A 23,702-nucleotide genomic window follows, 5' to 3' on the forward strand; every position below is an offset into this window, starting at 1 on the left:
CTACAGGACTGTTGGGCACCAAAAAGAAAAAAAGTTACACATTTTAGAATATTCTAAGTTAGTTATTAGTACTAAATAAAGAGGGAAACCTAGGTTTACAAGGGATAGACCCATTAGTATAGACTGCGACTCAAGGTTGTATATTTTTCGTAGAGTTAATTTTTCTTTGTAATGATTTGAGTCCATGTGGTTGTAGCATGTAATTTTATGAATTTTGTAGTTCTCATTTCATTGGGATAATAGAAATAAAGTGTTTATTTCTTATATTTTTTGTTTATTTATTTATTAATTAATAAAATAAGCCAATACCACTATTACAGGCTTGTCGAACTAGTAACAACCCAAAAATACTTAACTCAAGAGTGGGGAGAAACACCCAAAACTTGACACAAGAGAGTTTTTTGGGGGGAGGGAAGACTTACCTTTCCACCTATGACAAACAACAATCCAAGAAATATTATTATTAGGATGATCATAAGAAGGATCAAGCGGGGAGATCCCCACAAATTTGCTATCCACAATAGGAGCAGACTATTGCTACAAAACAACATCAGGAGTAGACTCACCAAGAGCAGATCATTGCTGCAGAAGAGGAGCAACAGTTGTAGAAGGCTCAAGGCTAGAGGATGCCACACCAGTAGCAACTAGAGGGCTAGAGGGACCTCAACAGTAAGAGGCACAACTTCATCTCAGGAGGGGTCATCATCCGCCTTTTGTTGTTGTTGTGTGTTCGAGTTTTTAAGGAGAGTAATCTTCATCATATTTTAAAATGATAGATACTTATGATTGAGCATATACTATTTTGAAAATAATATTTCCTGGCACTTATGAATGTTAGCATTTAAATTGCTATCCAAAATATCTACAATGTATACCTTCAATACAATTTAATAATTAAAAATATAAAATATATTCCAAGATTACTCACAAATTGATCAAAGATTTTTCTAGATTGGATTTTCTAAGATTTCTTAACGTTTGAAAGACAAGATAGATTTTTAAAAAAATTAATAAAAAAATAATTGTTATAATTGATTCACTTGATTTATAATTAAAACTATTTAATTTTCATCTTGAAATTTTCTTATATGACTTTTATTTTATTTTATTTTTAAAAATATAAGAATTTTTAAAAATATAAGAATTAATAATACATATAATTTAAACTAAAAAAGAATAAATGATGAGAAATTAATTAACTGTGTGTTAATAGAGTTGATTAAAAAAATTAATTAATTAATTAATAATATACATTAATTAATTGGCTTGATCATGGGCATAGGCAGGATGATTCATCTTTGCTGTCCGCAAGTGTACAGACTAAAGATCGGTGGGAACCACCAGAGGAAGGGCAGATTAAGGAAAATTTTGATGGTGCATCAAGAGGTAATCCAAGTGATTTAGGTGCAGGAGTGGTGTTTAGGTATTTGCATGGAAATATTTTAGCAATGGGAGCTCAAAGACTGGAGAAGGGCACTGTGGATGGGAAAATGCAAGACTGGGTGACTAGGACCTAATCCCACTTTTGCCAACACATTGGGAATATGAAATAGCCTATGGAGATAGCTCACTTTGGATACTTCTTGTGAGAAAGAGAGAGCCAAGGATTATCTCTTAGGGTTTCTATTCCTCTTGTTGCATATGAAGAGAAGATGTGAAAATAGGGTGTGATTGATCAACTAGACTAGGTGATGAACAATGAAGCATATATGTACTAAAATTGCAGAAACTTGCAGGACTCAAACTAAGATACTAAAAGAAAAGAAGGGAGAGGAATTTAAATGTGTACCTGGCACCAAAAATTGAATCAAACTTCTTGGGACAGGGGTGCCATGCCCCTGTCCTGATTCTGCAAACATGAAGCTGCAACTGAGAGACTGCAATCTTGATGTTTTGAGCCCTCAACCTTCCAAATTTCACCTAAAAGTGGGGAGGACAAGGGAGCCATGCCCTTATCCTAGGGTGTAAAAGGGCATCACGCCCCTTTCCTTGATGATTTTGGGACAGATCTGAGGCCTCAAGATAGTCCTTGTGCCTTTTAGTAGTCTTCAAAGTCTTCCGGGTACCTGTACCTACACCTGCAACTAAAAAAATGGGGTTCGAGGGGCTATATAGGGCTTTTCCTTGGTCAAAATGGTTTTTTTGGTGATTTTCACCTCCACAAATAGTTGATAATGTATTGAAAATGTGTGTGCTAAAACCTTGTGTGTATGCAAGATCCTAAATGAGAAAGATAAGAAACTAGAGCTACCCTACGCTTTGGAGAGTAGACCCTAAATGCATGTAAATGTAAATATAAATGATAATTCTCTAAACCAAAATGTGCTAAATGATCTAAAGCATGAATGTAAATATGAAAATGAGTGTAAAGAGGCTCATACAAAGACATCAAAATAACATGAAGCCATACCAATCCCCAAGGGAGAGATATAAGCCACTTGATCTCCTATTATTCCTTAATGTCTTCAAGCCTCCTAATTGATGATGAATTCTTGATGAATGTTGTTGAAGACTCCACATAATCTTCTCTTTCACTACATAGAAAGCTCCTTCAAAATTGCTCCAACTTGATTGATTCAACTCATGATCTTCCATTTTTTACCTGTCTTCAAATGAAGAAAGAGAAATTCTTATATATGGAACCCTAGACCTTAATTTCAACTTTAGGCCGACTTAGAGATTGAATTTTCTGCCAATATTAGAGTTGAGAAAATACAACACCACAGGAGCCCAAATGATCTCTGCAAGCTGAAAAACCTGTTACAAGGAGAAGCACTTGGAAGCAAATCACAGAAGGAAAAAAAACACAGGAAAAATATGCTCCAAAAATGTATTGTCAATAATAATCCTTCTTCATACAATGAAAAGAAAGAACTTAACCTTTAATAGGTCAAGAAACCCTAAAAGGGAAAACCTAGGTTTGCACATAATAATTAATAAAAGAATTAATTATTATGCACCTAAAGTTAGCTTAAGTGTAAAAGAGATAAAGGGAACTTAAATAATTAAACAAATTGTTTAATTAATCAAGTAAATACCTGAATACTCTAACACCTCCCCTTAAGCTAGACTTAGGGAGAAGCTAAAATCTAGAATAGCTACTGAAAGCAAGAAAGATGGGTCCTAACAACAAGGCCTAATCAAGTACCCAAATACAATGAAATCTCTATGAACTGGAGAAATAGAGAAAACCACGTGGGAACAAAACTCTACTCCAAAAAGAGATGGAAAAGAACACCACTGAAGCATGAAGAACCTGCAAACTCTGTTGAAGAATAACTGCTGATCTGAAGAACCTCCACTGAAATAGATAGAACATGACCAGGTAGAGAAGACTATAATCTACATGAGTGCCCTCAAATGACACTAATTGAATCAAATGGCAAACAAGGAAAACATTGAACTCGAAGATACATATGGCATGAGAAACCAAATCCTAAAGAGATGATCAATTGAACCACGGAAGCATTAGAACCAATAGGACAAACCTCCCCATAATGCTGAAAAGGGACAGGAACACTAAAAAGAATGACCAAGAAGAACTGTCAGATGAAGAACCAGGAACATCAAAGGTGCTAAGAAAAGTACATGGTGTCATGGAAGCAACACTCACTTGACACACATCATGAGGTGAATGTCATTGAAGGAACACTCACTGGACAAAGGAAGATGGCAAACAACGGGCAAACATCAACCCCCTCATGGCACTTTATAAGGTGCATGTACAATAAGACACAAGAGGTGCAAGATTCCAAGTAAACAATGCATGATGGCACTTTATCTCAATGTGTTTGCATAAATACAAGATACAATAATAAGAAGATTGGAAATAGAAATGAGAACCAAAATAGAGACATCCGAACCAGACAAGAGATCTCGGGACCTGAAACAACCAAGATATCCACCAGAGTGCTGAAAAGAAAAAAACTGAATAAAATATGTATGGAGAAGAATCTTGAAATAAAACTCATATGGCTGGAAAGTACATAGCACACGCTTTCCAAAAATATAAAGTTTTTAAAAAATGGAGTTCGGATGCTCATTCTACGTCCCCTGGAGTGCAAAAAAGAGACCTCACTTTGACTGGAAAACAAACACAATCAAACAAAAAAATTGGAAAAAAATACCAACATGACAAGGTCCAACTCGAAACCAACTTTTCGACGCCTATTCATTTCCGAAAAAATGACTCCGTATGCCCAAGATATGGCCAAAAAACCAAACCCCCCCTGAAAGAGGCAAAAAAGGTAGTCTGGTGGTTGGGTGGTGCTCCAGTGGCCAATGGGTGGTGCTCCGGTGGCAGCCTGGCAGTGGAACCAGTAGACGCGGTGGGCGGCGGGTCTGGGCCGAGCGACGACGGGGCCAGGGGAGCAGTGACGATGGTGGGCGGTGCCGGGCGGAACTGCTGGGCAGTCGACGGTCGCAGGGAGGAGGCCACAGGTAGGAGTTGTGGATGGGCGTGGGCAGCACAGGAGGCGGGGTCTGGGCCATGCGGAGGCTAGCAGGCGATGCAATCGGTGGTGCAACGGCGTTGGCAGGGGCCACAGGGGGTCAGAGGCCATTGCGGGCAGTGGGAACGTAGACACCGGTGGCAGTGCTGAGGGTCGGGAAGTAGACGTCAGTGATAGTGCCGAGGGCCGGGAAGTAGACACCGGCAATGGTACCCGCACAGACAGCTGCAGGCCTACGGAGCCAGGGGGCCCCATGGTACCCTGCATACCGTGGGGTGTTAGGGTTTCAAGCAGATCCGAAGCAAATATGAACTAACAATTATATGCAGATTTAAATACAAAAGATAAAGAAATAAAATAGGACACAGATAACACAGAGATTTAACGTGGTTCACCCAGAATGGGTTACATCCACCATACACAGTCGTCCAATCTTTCTTATTATCTAGCAAAAATAGTACATCAACCTTACAATGCCTTAAGCATCCCAGCCGCTTATAACATGCGTTTTTAGGGAAACAAACAAAGTCGACCTTTTTAGGGTTTTATTACAATGTTGGTTTTCATCAACGAAAAATGGCAAAAAAAAAATTTCTCAAGGGCTCCCGCCCCCGAACCCCTGCCCGAGGCCCGACCCGACCCCGGACCCCGGTGAGGATATGTGCTGAGTGTATAGTACTTTGCTGATCAGTTGCCACATTTTAACATTCTCCCACTTGGAGACTGATCAGGCTCCACACCGAACAATCTCCCACTTGGAGACTGATACTACACGACACCACTATACATGCAACATCCACTGGATAAAACACTAGGACTTGACTGGTATAAATTCCACAATTATCAATCAAGAAAACTGATAGAAACTAATGAAGAAATCAGCTTCTCCTGTGGAACTGCCTTCGTGAACATATCGGCAAGATTCTCACTTGTGTGAATCTTCTCAAGCCATAACTGACCCTCCTCCAAAACAGTCCGGATGAAGTGGTACCTGAGCTGAATGTACTTTGTCCTTAAATGAAAAGTAAAGTTCTTCACAAGATGAATGGCACTCTGGCTATCAGTATACAATGGGCTATCCTCTTGTGTTTGAACCACTTCCTCTAGAAAACATTGCAACCAAATCATCTCTTTGCTGGCTTCTGTAGCAGCAACATACTCAACTTCAGTGGTTGAAAGTGCAACAACCTTTTGCAGCCTAGAAATCCAACTGACTGTAGTTCCCCCTATAGTAAAAACATACCCTGTAGTACTCCTCCGTGAATCAATATCACCCGCCAGATCAGAGTGAACAAATCCACTTAGAGCAGCATTAGATCCTTTGAAACATAATGCCTTCGTAGTAGTTCCTTTCAAATACCGAAGAATCCATTTCACAGCATTTCAATGTTCCATACCCAGATTACTCATAAACCTGCTCACAACTCCCACTGCATGTGCAATATCTGGCCTTGTGCATACCATTGCATACATCAGACTGCCAGCAACTGATGAATATAGAATGTTAGACATTTTATTAACCTCTTCCTGTGCCTTTGGGCACATCTCCTTAGTCAATTTGAAATGACTAGCCAAAGGTGTACTAACTGCTTTTGCATCCTCCATGTTAAATATTTTCAACACCTTCTTTATATACTCACTTTGGGACAAATTCAAGGTTCTATATTTCCTGTCTCGTGTAATCCTCATACCAAGAATTTGTTTAGCTGCACCCAAATCCTTCATAGCAAATAACCTGGCTAATTTCTATTTAAGATCATTTATATGTTGCATGTTAGACCCAGCAACAAGCATGTCATCAACATAAAGCAACATGATAATATAACTGCCATTATCAAATCTCTTAAAATATACACAATGATCAGAATGACATCTATGATAATCGTGTTTAGCCATGAAACTATCAAATTTTAAATACCATTGTCAGGGTGCTTGCTTTAGGCCATACAGACTTTTCTTCAACCTGCACACCAAGTTCTCCTTACCTTTGACCTCATATCCCTGTGGTTGCAACATGTAAATTTCCTCCTCCAAATATCCATGGAGAAAAGATGTTTTGACATCTAATTGTTCAAGATGTAAATCATCTACAGCCACAAGACTAAGTATAGTTCTAATTGAAGTCATTTTTACAACTGGAGAAAATATTTCATCATAATCTATACCCTTTTTCTGTGCAAAACCTTTTACCACAAGTCTGGCCTTATATCTTTTTTGACCTCCTTCCTCCTCCTTCAATCGATAAACCCATTTGTTAGGCAAGGCTCTTTTTTCTGTAGGTAAAGGGACTAAGTCCCAAGTCTTATTTTTCATCAAGGAGTCGATCTCCTCTTTCATGCCTAGCTCCCACGGTTGTTTGGCATCTACTTGCATTGCTTCTTCATATTCTTCTAGTTCACCAAAATCCATTAATAAAATAGAATACAAAGAAGGAGAAAATATTTTAGGGGGTCTACTTGTCCTCGTAGAACATCTAACACTTGCAGGAGTTTGTGGGACAATCTATTGTTGCAGAGCATCAGGTACCTGTGGCATTTCATTTTTCAGGAATCTCATCCAACACCACATATTCTTGTTTGTCCTGTTCATGCTTCTTTTCCTACATCTATTCTTTATACATAACCTTCTCATTGAATATAACATCTCTACTTCTGATTATTTTCTTATTTTCAAAATCCCATAATCGATAGCCATATTCATCTATCCCATATCCAATGAAGGTACATTTCTGAGATTTAGCATCAAGCTTGGTTTTGTTTTCTTTATCAACATCGACAAAACTTCGCAACCAAAAGTTTTTAGAAAAGAATAATTTACCTTTTTACCAGTCCTTGCCTCCTTTGGAATACCACCATCCAAAGGGGTTGAAGGTCCTCTATTTATCAAATAGACAGCAGTATGTACAACATCTACCAAAAAATGTAAGGGCAATCCAGCATGCAATCTCATGCTCCTCGCACGTTCCATGATTGTCCTATTCATTCTCTCTGACACACCATTTTCTTGTGGAGTTCCTGGAACTGTCTTTGGCTTTCGAATCCCATTTAAGGAGTAGTAATCTTCAAATGCTTTGCTCCAATACTCACCTCCATTATCCGATCTGAGACACTTCAACTTTTTTCCTGTCTCATTCTCAACCAAAGCTTTCCATTTCTTAAAAGTTTCAAAAACATCTGATTTTTGTTTTAGGAAATATACCCATATTTTTTTGGTTGAGTCATCAATAAAAATAACAAAATAACAAGAGCCACCAAGAGGTGATACCTAAGTCGGTCCCCATACATCTAAATGTACAAGCTCTAACTTCTCACTCTTCTTCTCTTTCCCAACCCTGAGAAATCTGACTCTTTTCTGTTTACCATAAACACAGTTTTCAGAGAACTCTAAATCAATCTTCTTTAGTCCTGGCAATAGATTTTTGGAGTGAAGGGTTTTCATCTCTTTCTCACTCATGTGCCCAAGCCTATGTATGGTGCCACATTATCAAATCTGTTCTTGCAACATTTATTGTTGTTGTCCCTGTAGTAACTTTATTTGTAGGAGCTAAGGTAGAGTAAGTGTTACCAGTACACAAATATAATGTGCCTACCTTTGCACCTTTAGCTACTATTAATGATCCTTTAGTGACTTTCCACATACTATCTAAGAAGGTAACTATGCAACCTTCACTACCTAGTTGCCTTGCAGAAATTAAATTTCTTCTTAAATTAGGAACATGTTTTACTTCCTACAGAAACCAGTCATTACCATTCTACAACTTGATCTTTATCTTTCCTTTTCCAACAATTTGACAGGGCTCATCATCACCCAAATATACCTGTCCAAAATCACCTTGAACATAATCTAGAAAATATTTTCTATGGGGTGTAGCATGAAATGAAGCCCTAGAATCTATTACCCAGGAATCATTAACATTATCCAAACATAAGATTAAAGCATCTTGTAAAATATTACTTGCAATATTAGCTTCCTTACTATCATTTTCATTTTTGTCTCCTTCTTTGTTTTTCCGAGACCAACAGTCTTTCTTTAGATAACCAGGCTTTCCATAGTACCAGCAATCTTTCTTTCCTCTAGATTGAGAGCGTCCTTTCTTTGACTTCCCTCATGACTTCTCATTCCCAGGGCCTTTTCCTCTTTCCTTTGATCTTCCTCTATTCTCCACATTCAAAACACTACCCGATGATGTTGGAGTCTCACCTATGCTTTTCCTTCGCATTTCTTCGCCTAGGATAATACCAACAATATCATCAAATACCAAAGTATTTTTACCAGAGACAGAGTTACTTACAGCCATAACCAAGCTATTCCAGCTTTTTGGCAAAGAACATAAAATCAAGAGAGCCCTAACCTCTTCTGCAAAGGTAATTTTTACCGAAGACAATTGACTGGTAATTGTATTAAATTCATTTAAGTGCTCCACTACAGATCCTCCCTCACTCATTTTCAAATTAAACAAATCCTTCATAAGAAATACCTTATTCGAAGCCGAGGGTTTCTCATACAACTTAGCTAATGTTTCCATCAAATCTACAGTTGTTTTTGCTTCTGTTATATTGAATGCTACAGACGGCACAAGGCACAATCGAATGGATCCCAGTGCCTTTCTATCTAAAATGTCCCACTCTTCATCTGACATTGTGGTTGCTTTCTTTGCATTTCCTTCCAATGGCCACCACAAATCATTTTGATATAGGTAATCCTCCATCTGCATTTTCCATAACTGATAATTCTGGTCGTTAAACTTTTCGACCTTGAATTTGGAATCCTCCATTGCTCCCACTCAAATCTGAAAGTCCTGCCAATTTACAGAAAACCTCGCTCTGATACCAATTGTTAGGGTTTCAAGCAGATCCGAAGCAAATATGAACTAACAATTATATGCAGATTTAAATACAAAAGATAAATAAATAAAATAGGACACAGATAACACAGAGATTTAACGTGGTTCACCCAGAATGGGTTACATCCACCATACACAGTCGTCCAATCTTTCTTATTATCCAGCAAAAACAGTACATCAACTTTACAATGCCTTAAGCATCCTAGCCGTTTATAACATGCGTTTTTAGGGCAACAAACAAAGTCGGCCTTTTTAGGGTTTTATTACAATGTCAGTTTTCATCAACGAAAAATGACAAAAAAAAAAAATTTCTCAGGGGCTGCCACCCCCGAACCCCTGCCCGAGGCCCGGCCCGGTCCCGGACCCCGGCGAGGATATGTGTTGAGTGTACAGTGCTTTGCTGATCAGTCGCCACATTTTAACATGGGGAAACCCCCCCCCCCAAAAAAGGTTTTTTTTTTTGAAAAAACACTTTGCCTAGAACAATTTTTTATGCTTTTTTGATTGATTTTTTTAATCAAAAAATCATTCGGCCTGCATACCGTAAAAAGGCATTTTTTATTTTTTTTTGAATTTTTTTCTCGATTTGTGTGCCAGGGTCGTATAACCTGGACCTGAGAAAAAAATACTCCTAGAGGCTCAGAAACCAAAATAGGTTAAATTTTGTATGACCATAGGGGTTTTCGGACCTTCTATGTACAATGATGAGGTCCGTTTAGGCCCAAAGTGCTCAAAAAAAAAAAAAAAAAAGCCTATACCTAGGTGCATAAAAAAACTTTCTGAAACCCCAGATCTGCTTCCAATGCAAAAATTCTCAAAACAAGAGCAGGTAGCTGCAGATCTGAAGCTCTGATACCATATTGGAGTTGAGAAAATACAACACCATAGGAGCCCAAATGATCTCTACAAGGTGAAAAACCTATTACAAGGAGAAGCAAGGAAGCAAATAACAGAAGGAACAAAAACACAGGAAAAATATCCTCCAAAAATGTATTGTCAATAATAATCCTTCTTCATATAATGAAAAGAAAGAACTTAACCTTTAACAGGTCAAGAAACCCTAAAAGGGAAAACCTAGGTTTGCACATAATAATTAATAAAAGAATTAATTATTATGCACCTAAAGTTAGCTTAAATGTAAAAGAGATAAAGGGAACTTAAATAATTAAACAAATATTGTTTAATTAATCAAGTAAGTACCTGAATACTCTAACAATTTCTTGGGGTTAAGCATTATAATATCATAGAACTATGCTCCCGAAATTTCGGGAAAAATGTCGCGGACCGTGCATAAATTACGCATGGTCCAACCAACTTTTCACCAAATTTTCAGGGCCGTTAGATATTATGATATTAGAGTGAATCCCAAATTTACAATTGATTTCGAGATGTTTTGATATGCTAAATTGGGCCTTAAAGGTCTAAATAAGATATAATTAGGGTTTATGATTTAATAATTTATTGGAGGAATACAATAAAAAGAGGCACACTTAGGGTAAAGGGCCCAATTTAATGATGTAGGGAGTGATGAAATATGACTTTATATTTAATTAAATTAATTAATTACATTCTTAAAGGGAAATTACAATGCAAGATGCAAACACACTAAGGTGAGTGCTAAACTAAGCGTAGAATTGTACCACCCTAGCAAAGCTTTACAATTTACGACGCTACAAGAACGAACAATGAAGCAGTTCAGGCAACTCTTTTGGCGGTTGACTGGGGTTTGAAATTGGGATTTAAAAAAATTCATTTGAAAGGAGATTCATTGATAATCATAATTGCAATTATAAAAGGAGAAATGTAGGCAAGGTTCTTAAATAACTATATTAGGAAAAAAAAAGATTTAAATTTTTTTAGAGACTTCAAAGTCTCTCATGTGCAAAGGTCTGGGAATGAGGTGGTTGATGTGATATCTAAATGGGCCACATCATACAATGTGTTGCAATAATATCACCTTGAAGATTTTATGGTAACCCCTAGATTTGAGCATGTACGAAGAGGTGGAAGTTAGCCAAGTTAATTGGCTCGGTATGATGGTGGAGTTATTATCACATTGTTCAGCAAGGAATGTTTGTACAGTTATGACAATGCATTTATGATAATGCATTGATGAAAATGGAAACTATCGGCAGTGAAGGATGTTGGAGTTGGGTAGGGTGGTGCAGATTTAATGATTAAATTGTAGGCTATTAACAGTCGGTGAGTAAAGTCTTTGTTCAGTTTTCTTCTATCTTCTACAAAGGTTGGATTGAAGAGTAGACATGGTAAGGTTGTGATGGTGGTGTTACTGTAGTGTTCAAAACACTGAAGGCGATATTTACGCTGAAAACAGAGAAGTTAGTCCCCTTTGTGGGTAGGGTCACTCTTAGGAACTGGGAAGGACAATTGAGAGGGGGGGTGAATTAGTTGTCAATAAATTGCAACCCAAAACAAATTATTCCAACTTAAAACTCAGTGCTAGTAAAATAGATTAATAGTTATATTAATACCGGTACAACTTAATGCATGAAATAGAAAGGAAAACAACATCCACAACACATGACACAGAGATTTTGACGTGGAAACCCTGTAAGGGGAAAAACTATGGTGAGAAACCTTACCCACAATTAGATGATACCATTGCAGATAGTAAGTGAATACAATAATGGGGTCTGCACATGCAGAAAGGCCAATCACCTAGAGCTCACTGCTCAATCACAAAAATAGGAGTCACACTGACTACACAATTGGATGGTTAAATCCAATAATCAATGTATTGCTTCAATATAGCATCTTCAATGTTGGATTCAGTACCGGTTTAAGCTCTGAGCATGAGGACCAAACACCTTCATAACCTTTAACAACCTTCCTTCAACCTTTAGATGATATCTGCATGATTCGCACAAGGATCTGCTTATTTTCGCTCTTCACAATGATCTCAACATGTATGCATACATCTTGCAAATAAGATCTTACAATTATTTATACAAAACCTAAGACCTCATCATTAGGTCAGCTTCTAAAAGGTATTACATTTAAATAAATTACAAAATAAGTCTTGGTACAATACAATATGTTGGCCTCAATACATTTACACATTATCCAATCAATAAATCATTTCCAAATCATGTCGTGCAGATTTGGAATATGATATCATATGTCGATTCATAACTTGGACCTATCTACTAGTTAAGGCAAATATGTGAACCCGATCAATCCAATATGCAAAAAACCAAATGCAAACTTCCAATCCATGTCTTCGACATAACCAAATGATCTCCAGATGATAACAAGTCATCATCAACTTCCTGAGCTGTCGGTGAAACATATCCTAGTAACCGTACATAAGCCAATATCCATACCGGGACCACAATGTGTCACTTCAACAACAAACCAATATAACTAGAGTGCCAAATCAACAATGTAGACCTCCAAAAAGATAAGTGTTGATATCAATGACAAAACCAATGCAACACATGACGAAGTCATCCATAATACCAACAGTCATAGTTAGACAGTTGCAGGGACTTTTTCTGTTCAAGGATGAAAGATTGGTGGAGGCGGTGAAGCTAATCACGGGGGAGGCGATTGCGCATATCAGCCACAGATATAGGATGAAAAATAGAGATATATTCCCTAATTCTAGCATGGTGTCTAGAGTTTGAGGATTCGGTGGACAAGGTGAAAAATATTTTGAGAGCTCTCATTTCAGAAGAGTATCTATTGGGCATGGACTCTATATTCGAATGGGCAATTCCTGGAGTGGGTATTGATGTCTCTAAAGGAGTGAAGGCGCTTGTGAATTACATACCCTTTGTTAGATGGCAAGAGGACAAAATGAAAGCGAGATTCATGGCTCTTGCAAAATGGGGTTGGAAGGCTTTGAGGACTTTTGTTGAATTGATGAGTGTGGAAGTTGTGTTAAGGGCGGTGAATGAGGTGGCTAGGGTGGAGGTGGGCTGTGAGATGAGGTTGAGAAAGAAAAAAATGCATGTGGTGCTTGAATTGTCCAGGTTCTAGGATGGCTCAAAGCTAAATCTTTAATTGCAATGTTTCTTTTAGTGTTTCTTTAGCCTGCTGGTAAGTCTATGTTTAGGGTTGTGAATATGTAAGTTATATACTATCTGCACTTCGACTGTTCTTGAGTAGCTAATATGCTCGTTTTGATGGTTTTTGGGATGATTTTTTGGGGGATGTATTTTGTGATATTGCCAGACCTTGATCGAGAGTATGGTTTGTTTTTTGAATGACCAGGGTGGATGCATATTATCTATTGTAATCTTTTTCTCTTAATATTAATAAAATCTATATATTACCGATCAAAAAAAAAATACAATAATTAATTATCAAATGAAAAAATATATAATTATGTTTATAGAATTACTCATAGAATGATGACAATATAAATAATTAATTATTTAATCATGTAGATAAATTTAATTAAAAAATAATTATGATGTGATGTTGGTAGATTATAAATAGATTAATTAATTAATATTTGAAATCAATTAATGGAGATGATGATGTTTATAACAAGTTTACTCAAATGAACTAAAAAGTGAGAATTAAATGAATTCAAGAATATATCTTTAAAAAATCTATATAAAATATAGGAGAGATAGTTTTTGTCAAAATAATAATTGTGCTTCTATATAAATATAGAAAAGAGAATATAAATGATGGAAAAAAAATATTCACGGGCAACAATAGATAAAATAAACATATAAAAATAGAATTATCATAAATATTTTCAATTTTGATCTTTTTTTTTGGGTCAGTTTTATGAAAATGGTTGCTATTTATTGATTTATAATTCTATTTTTATTTTTTATCAGCAATATAAATTTAGCATTGCATAAATCAAGATCATCAATAAAAAATCATAAATTTATATTTTTATGTACATAATAGAATAATACACTTATTTTTAAATGCTTGATTTTTTTTTTAAATTTCCCCTAAACAGCCCTGAAAATAAATTTTTTATATTAAATATTGATCAATAAAATTCATTTTTAAATGTTTAATTAATTTCCTCATAACAGCCATGAAAATAATATTTATATATTAAATATTGATCAACAAAACTCAAACCGCTATTAAAGCCATTCCAAGGGATAATTAGAAACTGTAAATAAACTCAGTATTAACTCAAAAGATACTAAAAGTAACAGCGTTAACTCAAAAGATACTAAAAGTAACAGCGTTAACTCATATTATATCAGAAATAGATCATTGTATTCTTTAGCGGTGTAACACACGTGTAAACACGTTTAACATACAGAATTGCATAATTTCTTCTTCAGTATTCATCTCAGAACAGCAAAACTAAAACCCCATATATATATCCCTTCTTCAACTATTTCTATACATTCAACGAATTAAATTGATAGACTTTTTTATATAAAAATAGATACTGAAGCTTTCTTTCAGATGCTGCAGATTTTTTTTTGAGATGTCCCTGTTTTTTTTGTGGAAGAAAATTTAGATGAAGTTCTTCAAGCGCTAACTAAAGAACACAACAGCACTCGTCCAGCAGGCAGCAGCAACAAAGAGCAGCCAGACTGCAAAAAAGAAAATTTAAAGATCACAAATTTCAAACATTTATCAAACCCTAGTTTCCGTAAAAATAACCCTCAAACAAGATTGAAATGAAAATTTCCATACCATACTTCAAGAAACGCTGGCACCTTTCGAGGTGGAGCCTGTGTATACTGTGGCGGCGCCATCATAGGCGGCTGCGGTTGATAATATCCCTGTTGCCGGTAACCTGGCTGTGGATACCCTGCAAACACACATACCGAAACAAAATAAAGAATTTTATAGTTCTTTTTTAATTTTTTCTTTTTCTATAAATTATTTGATGAACTGTAAAATTTTCATGCGTTAAAACATACAGATGATTAATTTACTCTGAAAATTTCATAAATTTAAAGAATTTTATGTCAAATAATTTTAGAGGAATAAATTAGGGTTTTTATGATCACTCATATGAATGTTTAAGTACATACAAATCAGATCTGAGAATGAAAATTAGAAATAAGCATGAGGCACATCAAGTTCACCAAAATGTAACCAAAATGTAAGGTGATAAAATTAAGGTTTCATTAATTAAAAGAGTAAAATAAAAACTACCAATTTCACAAGATCAACCTTACATGTAAAAGAGGAATGTAAACTCAATAGATCTAGCCTCAATACAATTAGAGAAGAGGGTTGAGATTCTGATTAGATTTGTCTATTTGATTAAGAGCAAAACAATGATAACAAAATGTTCCAAACTTCACATAGAGTCACAAACAAAGACCTAAAAAGGGAAAATGGATTAGAACTTATAGCTGAAAATTTGGGCCAAATTGTCGGGACTAGGAGGGTAGGGCAACTTGGTCCTACAACTTTTGAGCAGAGAGGAAAATCCTCTCTCAAGACCAGGGTAGTGGGAGCTACAGGCGAGAGTAGGCCAATGTAGGACTTAAATTCCCACCCAATTGAAGTGATTGTTGATGCTGGGACCAAATTTGGGTCTTGATTAGGAGGATCCAAGCAGTGAGGGCACCCTAGTCCTATTAATCAGGACTCATATTTGAATAGGATCCAAAAAGGGAGTTGTAAATACAAATTTTTGGAAGGTGTGAATAGAATCAAAGTAGACATTAGGCATTGAAAGATAGAATGCCAAATTGAGGTATAGGCGAAGACGAAATTGTATGCAGATACAATTCATGTCGCTACAATTACTATACAAAATCTATGCAATGTATACTTCAATACAATTTAATTTTTGAATAAAATAAGAGATATTCTAAGATTATTTACAAATTGATCAAGATTTTCTAGATTGGATTTTCCAAAATTTCTTAATTTATGAAAAGAAGAGATAGATTTGTAATTTTTTGAATGAAAAAATAATGGTTAATAATTTATTCACTTGATTTATAATTAAAATAATTTGATTTTCATCTTTAAATTTTTTTTATATGACTTTTTATTTATTTGATTTTAAAAAATATACAAATACAAGGAATTAATAATGCATATTATTTGAACCGAAAAAAATAAATAATGAGAAGATAATTAACTGTGTGTATAAAGATTCAATTTCAAAAATTAATTAATTAATAATATACATTAATTAAGAAATGAGAAAAATATATAATCATTTGTCTATAGAATTACTCATAGAATGATGAGAACATAATTAATTAATTAATTATTTAATCATGTACATAAATTTAATTAAAAATTAATTATGATGTGATGATAGATTATAATTAGATTAATTAATTAATAGAATCTTCTCAATTAATTAATATTTAAAATTAATTCACATGATGATGTTTCTGACAAATTAAATCATGCATTAATTTGTAAGATTAATAATAAAAAGTGAGAAGTAAATAAATTCTTATAAGAATATCTATATAAAATATAGGATAAAATATTATTTTATCAAAATATATTCTAGACATTTGATATAAATTTATTAAAGAAATAATTGTCGTTCTATATAAATATAGAAAAGAGAATATAAATGATAGAAAAGATATTTACACAAAAGCAACAATAGATAAAATAAGCTTATTAAAACAAAATTATCATGAATATTTTCAATATTAATTCAAAAACTTAATAATAATTTTTTAATGAGTTTAAAAAAATAATGGTTGCTATTTATTGATTTATAATTCTATTTTATTTTATTATTGGCAATATAAATTTGCCATTACATAAATAAAAAGATCAATAAAAAATCATAAATTTGTATTTAAGATAAATAGTGAATGAATTGATTTAATTTTATATACCAGCTACAAACTACAAGGAAGAAAAGAACAAGAAAATATTATTTTAAATTTTTCTGTACACAATAGACATAAATCACTTATTTTTTTAATATTTATTTAATTTCCATAAAACAGCCATGGGAGATATATTATATACAAAATATTGATTAATAAAATTCAAACCGGAGTTAAGCCATTGAAAGGTCTAATTAGAAACTGTAAATAAACATTAATTCAAAAGGTAAAGTAACATGACTCATTATATATCAGAAACCGATCATTGTATTCTCTGGCGGTGGAGCACACGTGTGAACATAACGCCAGAACACACGTAAACAAGATTAACATACAGAACTGTACAATTTCTCCTTACAGTACAAGGACACAATTACCAGACAAAAACTACATAATTTCTCCTCCTTTATTCATCTCAGAACACCAAAACCAATACCATATATAGATGTATCATTTATTCAACTTCTTCACTACATTTGACCGATTAAATTAATATGCGTGCTAATCTAAAAATAGATATGAAGCTTTCTTTTCAGATGCTGCAGATTTTGATTGAGAAATCCATTCTTCCTTGTGGAAGAAAATTTAGATGAAATCCTTCAACCGCTAACTAAATATGACAGTGGGATCACAACAGCACTCGTCCAGTAGGCAGCAGCAACACAGAGCAGCCAAACTGCAAATATTGTTTTTAAAAGATAACAAATTTCAAACATTTATCAAACCCTAGTTTACATAAAAATAATCTTCAAACAAGATTGAAATGAAAATTTTCATACCATCCTTCAAGAAACCCTGGCTCTTTTCGAGGCGGAGCCTGCGTATACTGCGGCGGAGCCATCACAGGCGGCTGCGGTTGATAATATCCCTGCTGCCCTGGCTGTGGATACCCTGCAAACACACAAACCAAAACAAAATAAAGAATTTTATAGCTTTTTTAAACTTTTTTCTTTTCTAGTTCTCATTGTGATGAGATGATGAAAAAATTAAACAAGAGTCAAATTTAGAAATGAAAATTTCATGCTTTAAAATCTAGAGATGATTAATTTACTGTGAAAACTTCATACATTTAAAGAATTTTATGTCAAACACAGTCAAATTCAGAAATTTATGTCAAACACAGTCAAATTTAGAAATAATTCGTTTCACGCTTTAAAATCTAGAGATGATTAATTTACTGTTCATACATTTAAAACACAGAGTCAAATTCAAAAATGATTAATTTAATCTACTCACAAATGATTAATTTAATCTACTCAGAATTGTTAAAACTTTAAATATCTCAAACACAGAGTCAAATTTAGAAATGATTGACTTAAATCTATCCTGAACTGCAAAAATTTCAAAAACACAGTTTTTGAGTAGATTTGAGATTTAAATGATCGATCTTTTATTGTGTACCTTGTGCTGGATATGGATATGAATATTTAGGGTCCGACATGCTTAACGAAAATCTCTTCCGAAGTCTCTCAAACTTGAGCAAAAAAATTAGTTCTGCAACAGAACCTCTCTTGCGATTCGAACTGATGACCTTACCCTGGCAAAGCAGTAGAAATTTATAAAGCATAAAGCTCAACAGCGCGAAAAGGATTATTATGCGATTCCTTTCTTAGCGCCAAAATGAAGGAAAATGGATTAAACTACAGATATGTATTCAACTTTACTTTCCGGAAGAATTGATTCTCACACGTGTGAATATTCTTGCAGAGTTCGAGTTGATATAGTGTTTTTTCGTGGAAGATTTGTCTCATAATAATCCGACTAAGTTTTTCACTTTGTCTTTTGCTTTTTTTTAAATGAAATCTTTTCACTTTGTCTTTTGCTTTTTTTAAATGAAATTTCTTTGTTCCTTCCTTTGACATTTAATTTATTCAAGTACCAATACTTTGTTCCTTCCTTTGACATTAATTAATTTAACTACTATAGTTTTGGAATATAAAGCAATTTAGTTATCTTTTGCACTAAGTTATTCTATCGCTTTGGAAATTCCAGTGCTTTAGTAGGGCCCTCAAATTTATTCCATTTCCCCACATTAAAGCACATTATTTCAATTACCTTTCTTTGGTCTAATGGAATATTGGGAAAAATTTAGGCAATGATGTCAAATTAGGTGTATAAGAATATATGATGGGGAAAGTTGTATATTTATTTATTGATGTGAAATGAGGTGTATAAGAATGTGTAATGGAAGTTTGTATATTTGTTATTAAGTTTTATGTATATTTTATTGAAATGTCTTGAATGTAATATTATATCAATGAAGAATATATTTTTGTTATATTTTATTTAGTTAATGGTCTATTTTGTATTCACTTGCGTTTATCTTTATATATATCTAATATATGAAAGAAATATGAGAAATAAAATACATATACTAAAAAACAAACATATATATGAAATGTAATGTATATCTCATGTATCTATCATATCATAATATGTGAAAGGAATAGGTAAAAGGCATGAAATCATTTATTTTGGGAGAGAGATCTATAAAGATCTACCACCTAAAAGAAACTAAGGAGAGGAAGTGTGGTAGTAACCTGGGTAAAAAATCAAAGGCATTTGGCTAAACGTAGAGGAAAACTAGAAATTGGGTACTAAAAACATGCTAATGATGACAAGGACAATAAGGTGGCCAACCATCAAAGAGGTTAGACTAAGCAAATGATAAAGGTGTTAATAAGATGAAATAATACAGATCAAGGGATCTAATGAAAGATAGTTAAAGCAATTGACACATACCATGTTCTATAATGCATATAATGGAGGTCACAGATACAAAAATATCATAATTTATTTGTTACATATAATGAAATGCAACTTGCTTACAAAAATACATAGAGCTATATAGTAAATATAAGCATTGTCTATAAACAATGGTGGTAATGATGACTTATGCATGGATTTTGTTGAGGAGATGAAAAAGGAATTTGAGATGTCTCTTATTGGAGAGATTAATTTTTTTATTGAATTGCAGGTCCAACAGTTGGATGGTGGAATTTTTTTCTGTCAGAGTAAGTATGTCAAAGAGGTGTTGAAAACATTTGGCATGGAAGATTGTAAACCGATTGGTACTCCAATGGTGACAGGTTGCAAGTTGTCTAAGCAAGGTGACTCACCATCTATGGATGAGAAAGAATACAGGTCTATGATTGGCAAATTGCATTATGTCATTCATAGCAGACCGGATATTACACATGTTGTTGGATTGGTTGCTAGATTTCAAAAGGATCCCAAGGAGACTCACTTGGTAGTGGTCAAAAGGATATTCTGGTACCTAAAAGGCACAGTAGATTATGGTTTGTTGTATCCTTATAAAGGAAATTTCTCTTTGGATGTGTTTATTGATGCAGATTGGGCAGACAATGTAGATGACCAGAAAAGCACTACCGGTGGAGATTTTCTTCTTGGAGGTAGATCGGTTGCTTGGACAAGTAAGAAGAAAACTTGTGTTTCTTAGTCAACAGCAGAGACAGAGTATGTTGCAGCATCAATGAATTGCACACAAGCAATCTAGATGAGACGTGTGCTTGAAGGATTCAAATTTCATATGTCTAAATCGGTAACTATTTACTATGATAATACTAGTGCAATAAATATTTCGAAAAATCTCATGTTACATGTAAGAACAAAGCACATAGAATTAAAATATCATTTTCTAAGGGAAAGAGTACAGGAAAAACAAGTCTGCATGGAGTATGTGACAAGCAAAGAGCAACTAGCAGATATTTTCACAAAACCATTGCCAAAGACAACCTTTGAGTATCTCAGAGGTAAATTAAGGGTCTACTCAAATAAAACTAGAATGCAGGATGCATCAATCCAGTGGGTTTCATGACTATTTTTCACTTTGGATTGATGAGATGCAGGATACTCCACAAGGGGAGCAGCTTAGATGTGTTTGCAGACATGTTGAAGACAACAACTGCAACAGACTTGATGATTTGTGATGCTTATGCACCTTTGGCATTATTGTCAAAGGGGGAGAAGAAATATGATTAAGAGAAGACATATGGTTAATTGGAGTAGAATAAGTGTAACCGATAGATGAGGTACAACAAAGAAGACAAGAGTTGCAGAGAAGGTCCAGAATAAAGCGAAACAATATGAGTTGAGTATGTTGATATTTAGTGTTGCCATCAATGCCAAAGGGGGAGATTGTTGGCATATTTGGCATAACTAATGAAGATGAAATGATGGTGGATGACTATACCGGTAGAGGAAGATGACATGATCAGTTATTTATATTGTCATTGATGTCAACTAGGTTTAACTGATCTTTATTGATGTTTACAGTTGGTTTTCAGTGATTGACTTGTTGGATAAGTGATTTGGTCTACCAGAGTAAGAGTTTGACAGTTTGACAAAGTTTACCGGCAAGACTATGAATTAGGACCTTAACCGGTAAAGCAGATAAGTTTTGATGGAATCGGGTGATTGGCGATGTTTGGTGACTTGTGGTTTCAAACATAAGCTTTTATGATGGATTTGAGTATGTAAGCTTTTATGATGGATTTGAGTATGTAACCAGAACCACATCCTATGATGGTTATTGGAAGGCATGTTTTAAATTTTTGATGAATTTTTTCTAGGGTTTAAGAAGGGTTTAAGGACCAATAAAGAATTCTCTTAACCGGCAATGATTTTGGTTTGGCGGTGATCTACATCAAGTTCACGTGTTGATGATAACACGACACAAACCACGTGATGAGTTTGAAAGATGTTTTAGCGTGTTTAGAGAATGAATTTCTTGGGAATGTGCAAAGTTCTTAATGGAATGTGCTAAGGGTTTGACTTTGTACCAGATCGACATGCTATGATGATTTATGATCATTCAATGGTCGATATTGATTTGTAATAGATTGTAATGATCCCTTTGATGATCTGTAATGAACTTTGTAAAGATATGTGATGATCTATGTAGTAAGTCTTAGGGTTTTGATGTCAACCTAGTTGTAAAAGTTATTAATCTCGACAAGGTTGATGTTTTGGAGTGTCGGCGATTTTGAGAACTGTGAGAAGTCAAACCAGTGTGTGTAAGAAGATATGCCAGAGAGATGCGAACATAGAACTTAATTGGATCTAATCAAGAAAGCAATAGAGTGCTATACACAGATCATTCACTGTTGTTCTCTAACAATTACAACAGCTAAAATCTCTTAATCGGATAGGTCCTAACATGCCTCACATTGTAAAATCCCCTAACAGGGTAACTCAATATCTAAGTTCTAAATCCTCTTGCGTGGTTGATCCTAACAGATCAAAGCTTCTAATAGGGCTGAGGTAAATCCCTTAATCGGGTGACTCCTAACAGGGTCTTCTCCTAATAGGGCATCATTGTAAGCTTCTTACCGAGCTTGGCTCCTAATAGGGTGCATTATGAAAGAGTGCAAAATATTTGTGGGTACCAATTCCCACCATGGTTTTTCCCTATTTGGGTTTCCACATGAAAAACATGGTGTTCTTGTGTGGTATGCTTTTCTTGTGATGTTCATGTTTTATTTCTAATAACTGGTAAAGATAGCTTATGTTTTTTTACCAGAGATCTTAAAGTGGTTAGCGGTATTGATGATTATATGATTGATGAAGCACTCTGATCAATTAATAAGTTGGTAACTGTGTTTGTTGATCTGATATTGAATTGATGGCTGATATGATTAATAAGTTTGTATAAGAAGAAATGATTATCTAGATATGATAAGGAAATTTGTTATGAAGATTTGGTTTAAGTGTTTGATGTTTTCATATCTGAGATAAGTTTGTTTTGGTGTTGAAAGTTTTAGTTTTTCTTAATACTGATTCACCCCCCTCTCAGTATTAACCGGATCATCTAGGATTATCACAAGCTACCATCTCAATCCCCTTGGATCCCTCATGGATTTACATGATTTTATTCTCAACTCTACTAAACAAGTTTTATTACATCTTCATATAATAGAGGTTTCTCATGTTAAACACACCGTAGGACTAGGGAGGAGGGGTTTGAATCAGTATGGATCAATTCTTTTCAAATCTATATAACTATTAACCTTATAATATAATTGCAAAGCACAATCAACAAAAGAACACCAAATTTATGTGAAAAAACTCTATAAGGAAAAAACCACTATGAGAATCACACTCACAATATAATAAAGTTGATTACAAGGTTTTATGCCCACTGCCAAGGAGCAATATGAACTCAATGGACTTGCAATTATAAGGAGCACAACCTTAGGCAAGATACAAAGAGACTTGTAGAATTAAGATGCATTATCTCAAGGAAAGATATGGAAGTCTACTAGCAGACTCACTATCCACTAATAGAAAATAGAAATAGTTGAAACTAAAATGAGTAAAAGATCTTCTGATCATGAAATTGACCTTGAACCTTGGTGTCAAGTTAACAATATCTTAAAAAACACATCTGATCACAAATACTATCTCTGATCATTGTTGTTCTGAAGATATTACTATCAAGGAACTTCTCAATTGACTTTCGCACATCACCAACACAAAATCTGCTTGAATATTATTCTCATCTAATTTACAATGATTAACGCTCATTAACACATACAACCATACATTATTATATACAAATTTCTTCATCAAAACCCTCAATTAGGTCTGCCAAGACATAATAAGCAA

General features: G+C 34.5%; 1 protein-coding gene and 1 long non-coding RNA gene across 2 annotated transcripts; both read right to left on the bottom strand.

The window, feature by feature from the left end:
• Positions 1-14,593: 14,593 nt before the first annotated feature.
• On the bottom strand, positions 14,594-16,069 carry LOC131067196 (uncharacterized). Its single transcript, XR_009111787.2, has 2 exons — positions 14,944-16,069; positions 14,594-14,840 (listed from the first exon to the last, which is right to left on the bottom strand). It is a non-coding gene; the product is annotated as an uncharacterized LOC131067196 (long non-coding RNA).
• A 1,394-nt stretch (positions 16,070-17,463) lies between these two features.
• On the bottom strand, positions 17,464-18,670 carry LOC131067209 (protein CYSTEINE-RICH TRANSMEMBRANE MODULE 11). The gene is made up of 3 exons (XM_058002156.2): positions 18,477-18,670; positions 17,855-17,966; positions 17,464-17,751 (listed from the first exon to the last, which is right to left on the bottom strand). Exons 1-3 carry the CDS (start codon positions 18,640-18,642, stop codon positions 17,682-17,684), a joined length of 348 nt encoding a protein of 115 aa, XP_057858139.2. The 5' UTR covers positions 18,643-18,670; the 3' UTR covers positions 17,464-17,681.
• Positions 18,671-23,702: the final 5,032 nt, after the last annotated feature.

Source organism: Cryptomeria japonica, chromosome 3, assembly GCF_030272615.1.
Source record: "Cryptomeria japonica chromosome 3, Sugi_1.0, whole genome shotgun sequence".
NCBI classification, from domain to species: domain Eukaryota; kingdom Viridiplantae; phylum Streptophyta; class Pinopsida; order Cupressales; family Cupressaceae; genus Cryptomeria; species Cryptomeria japonica.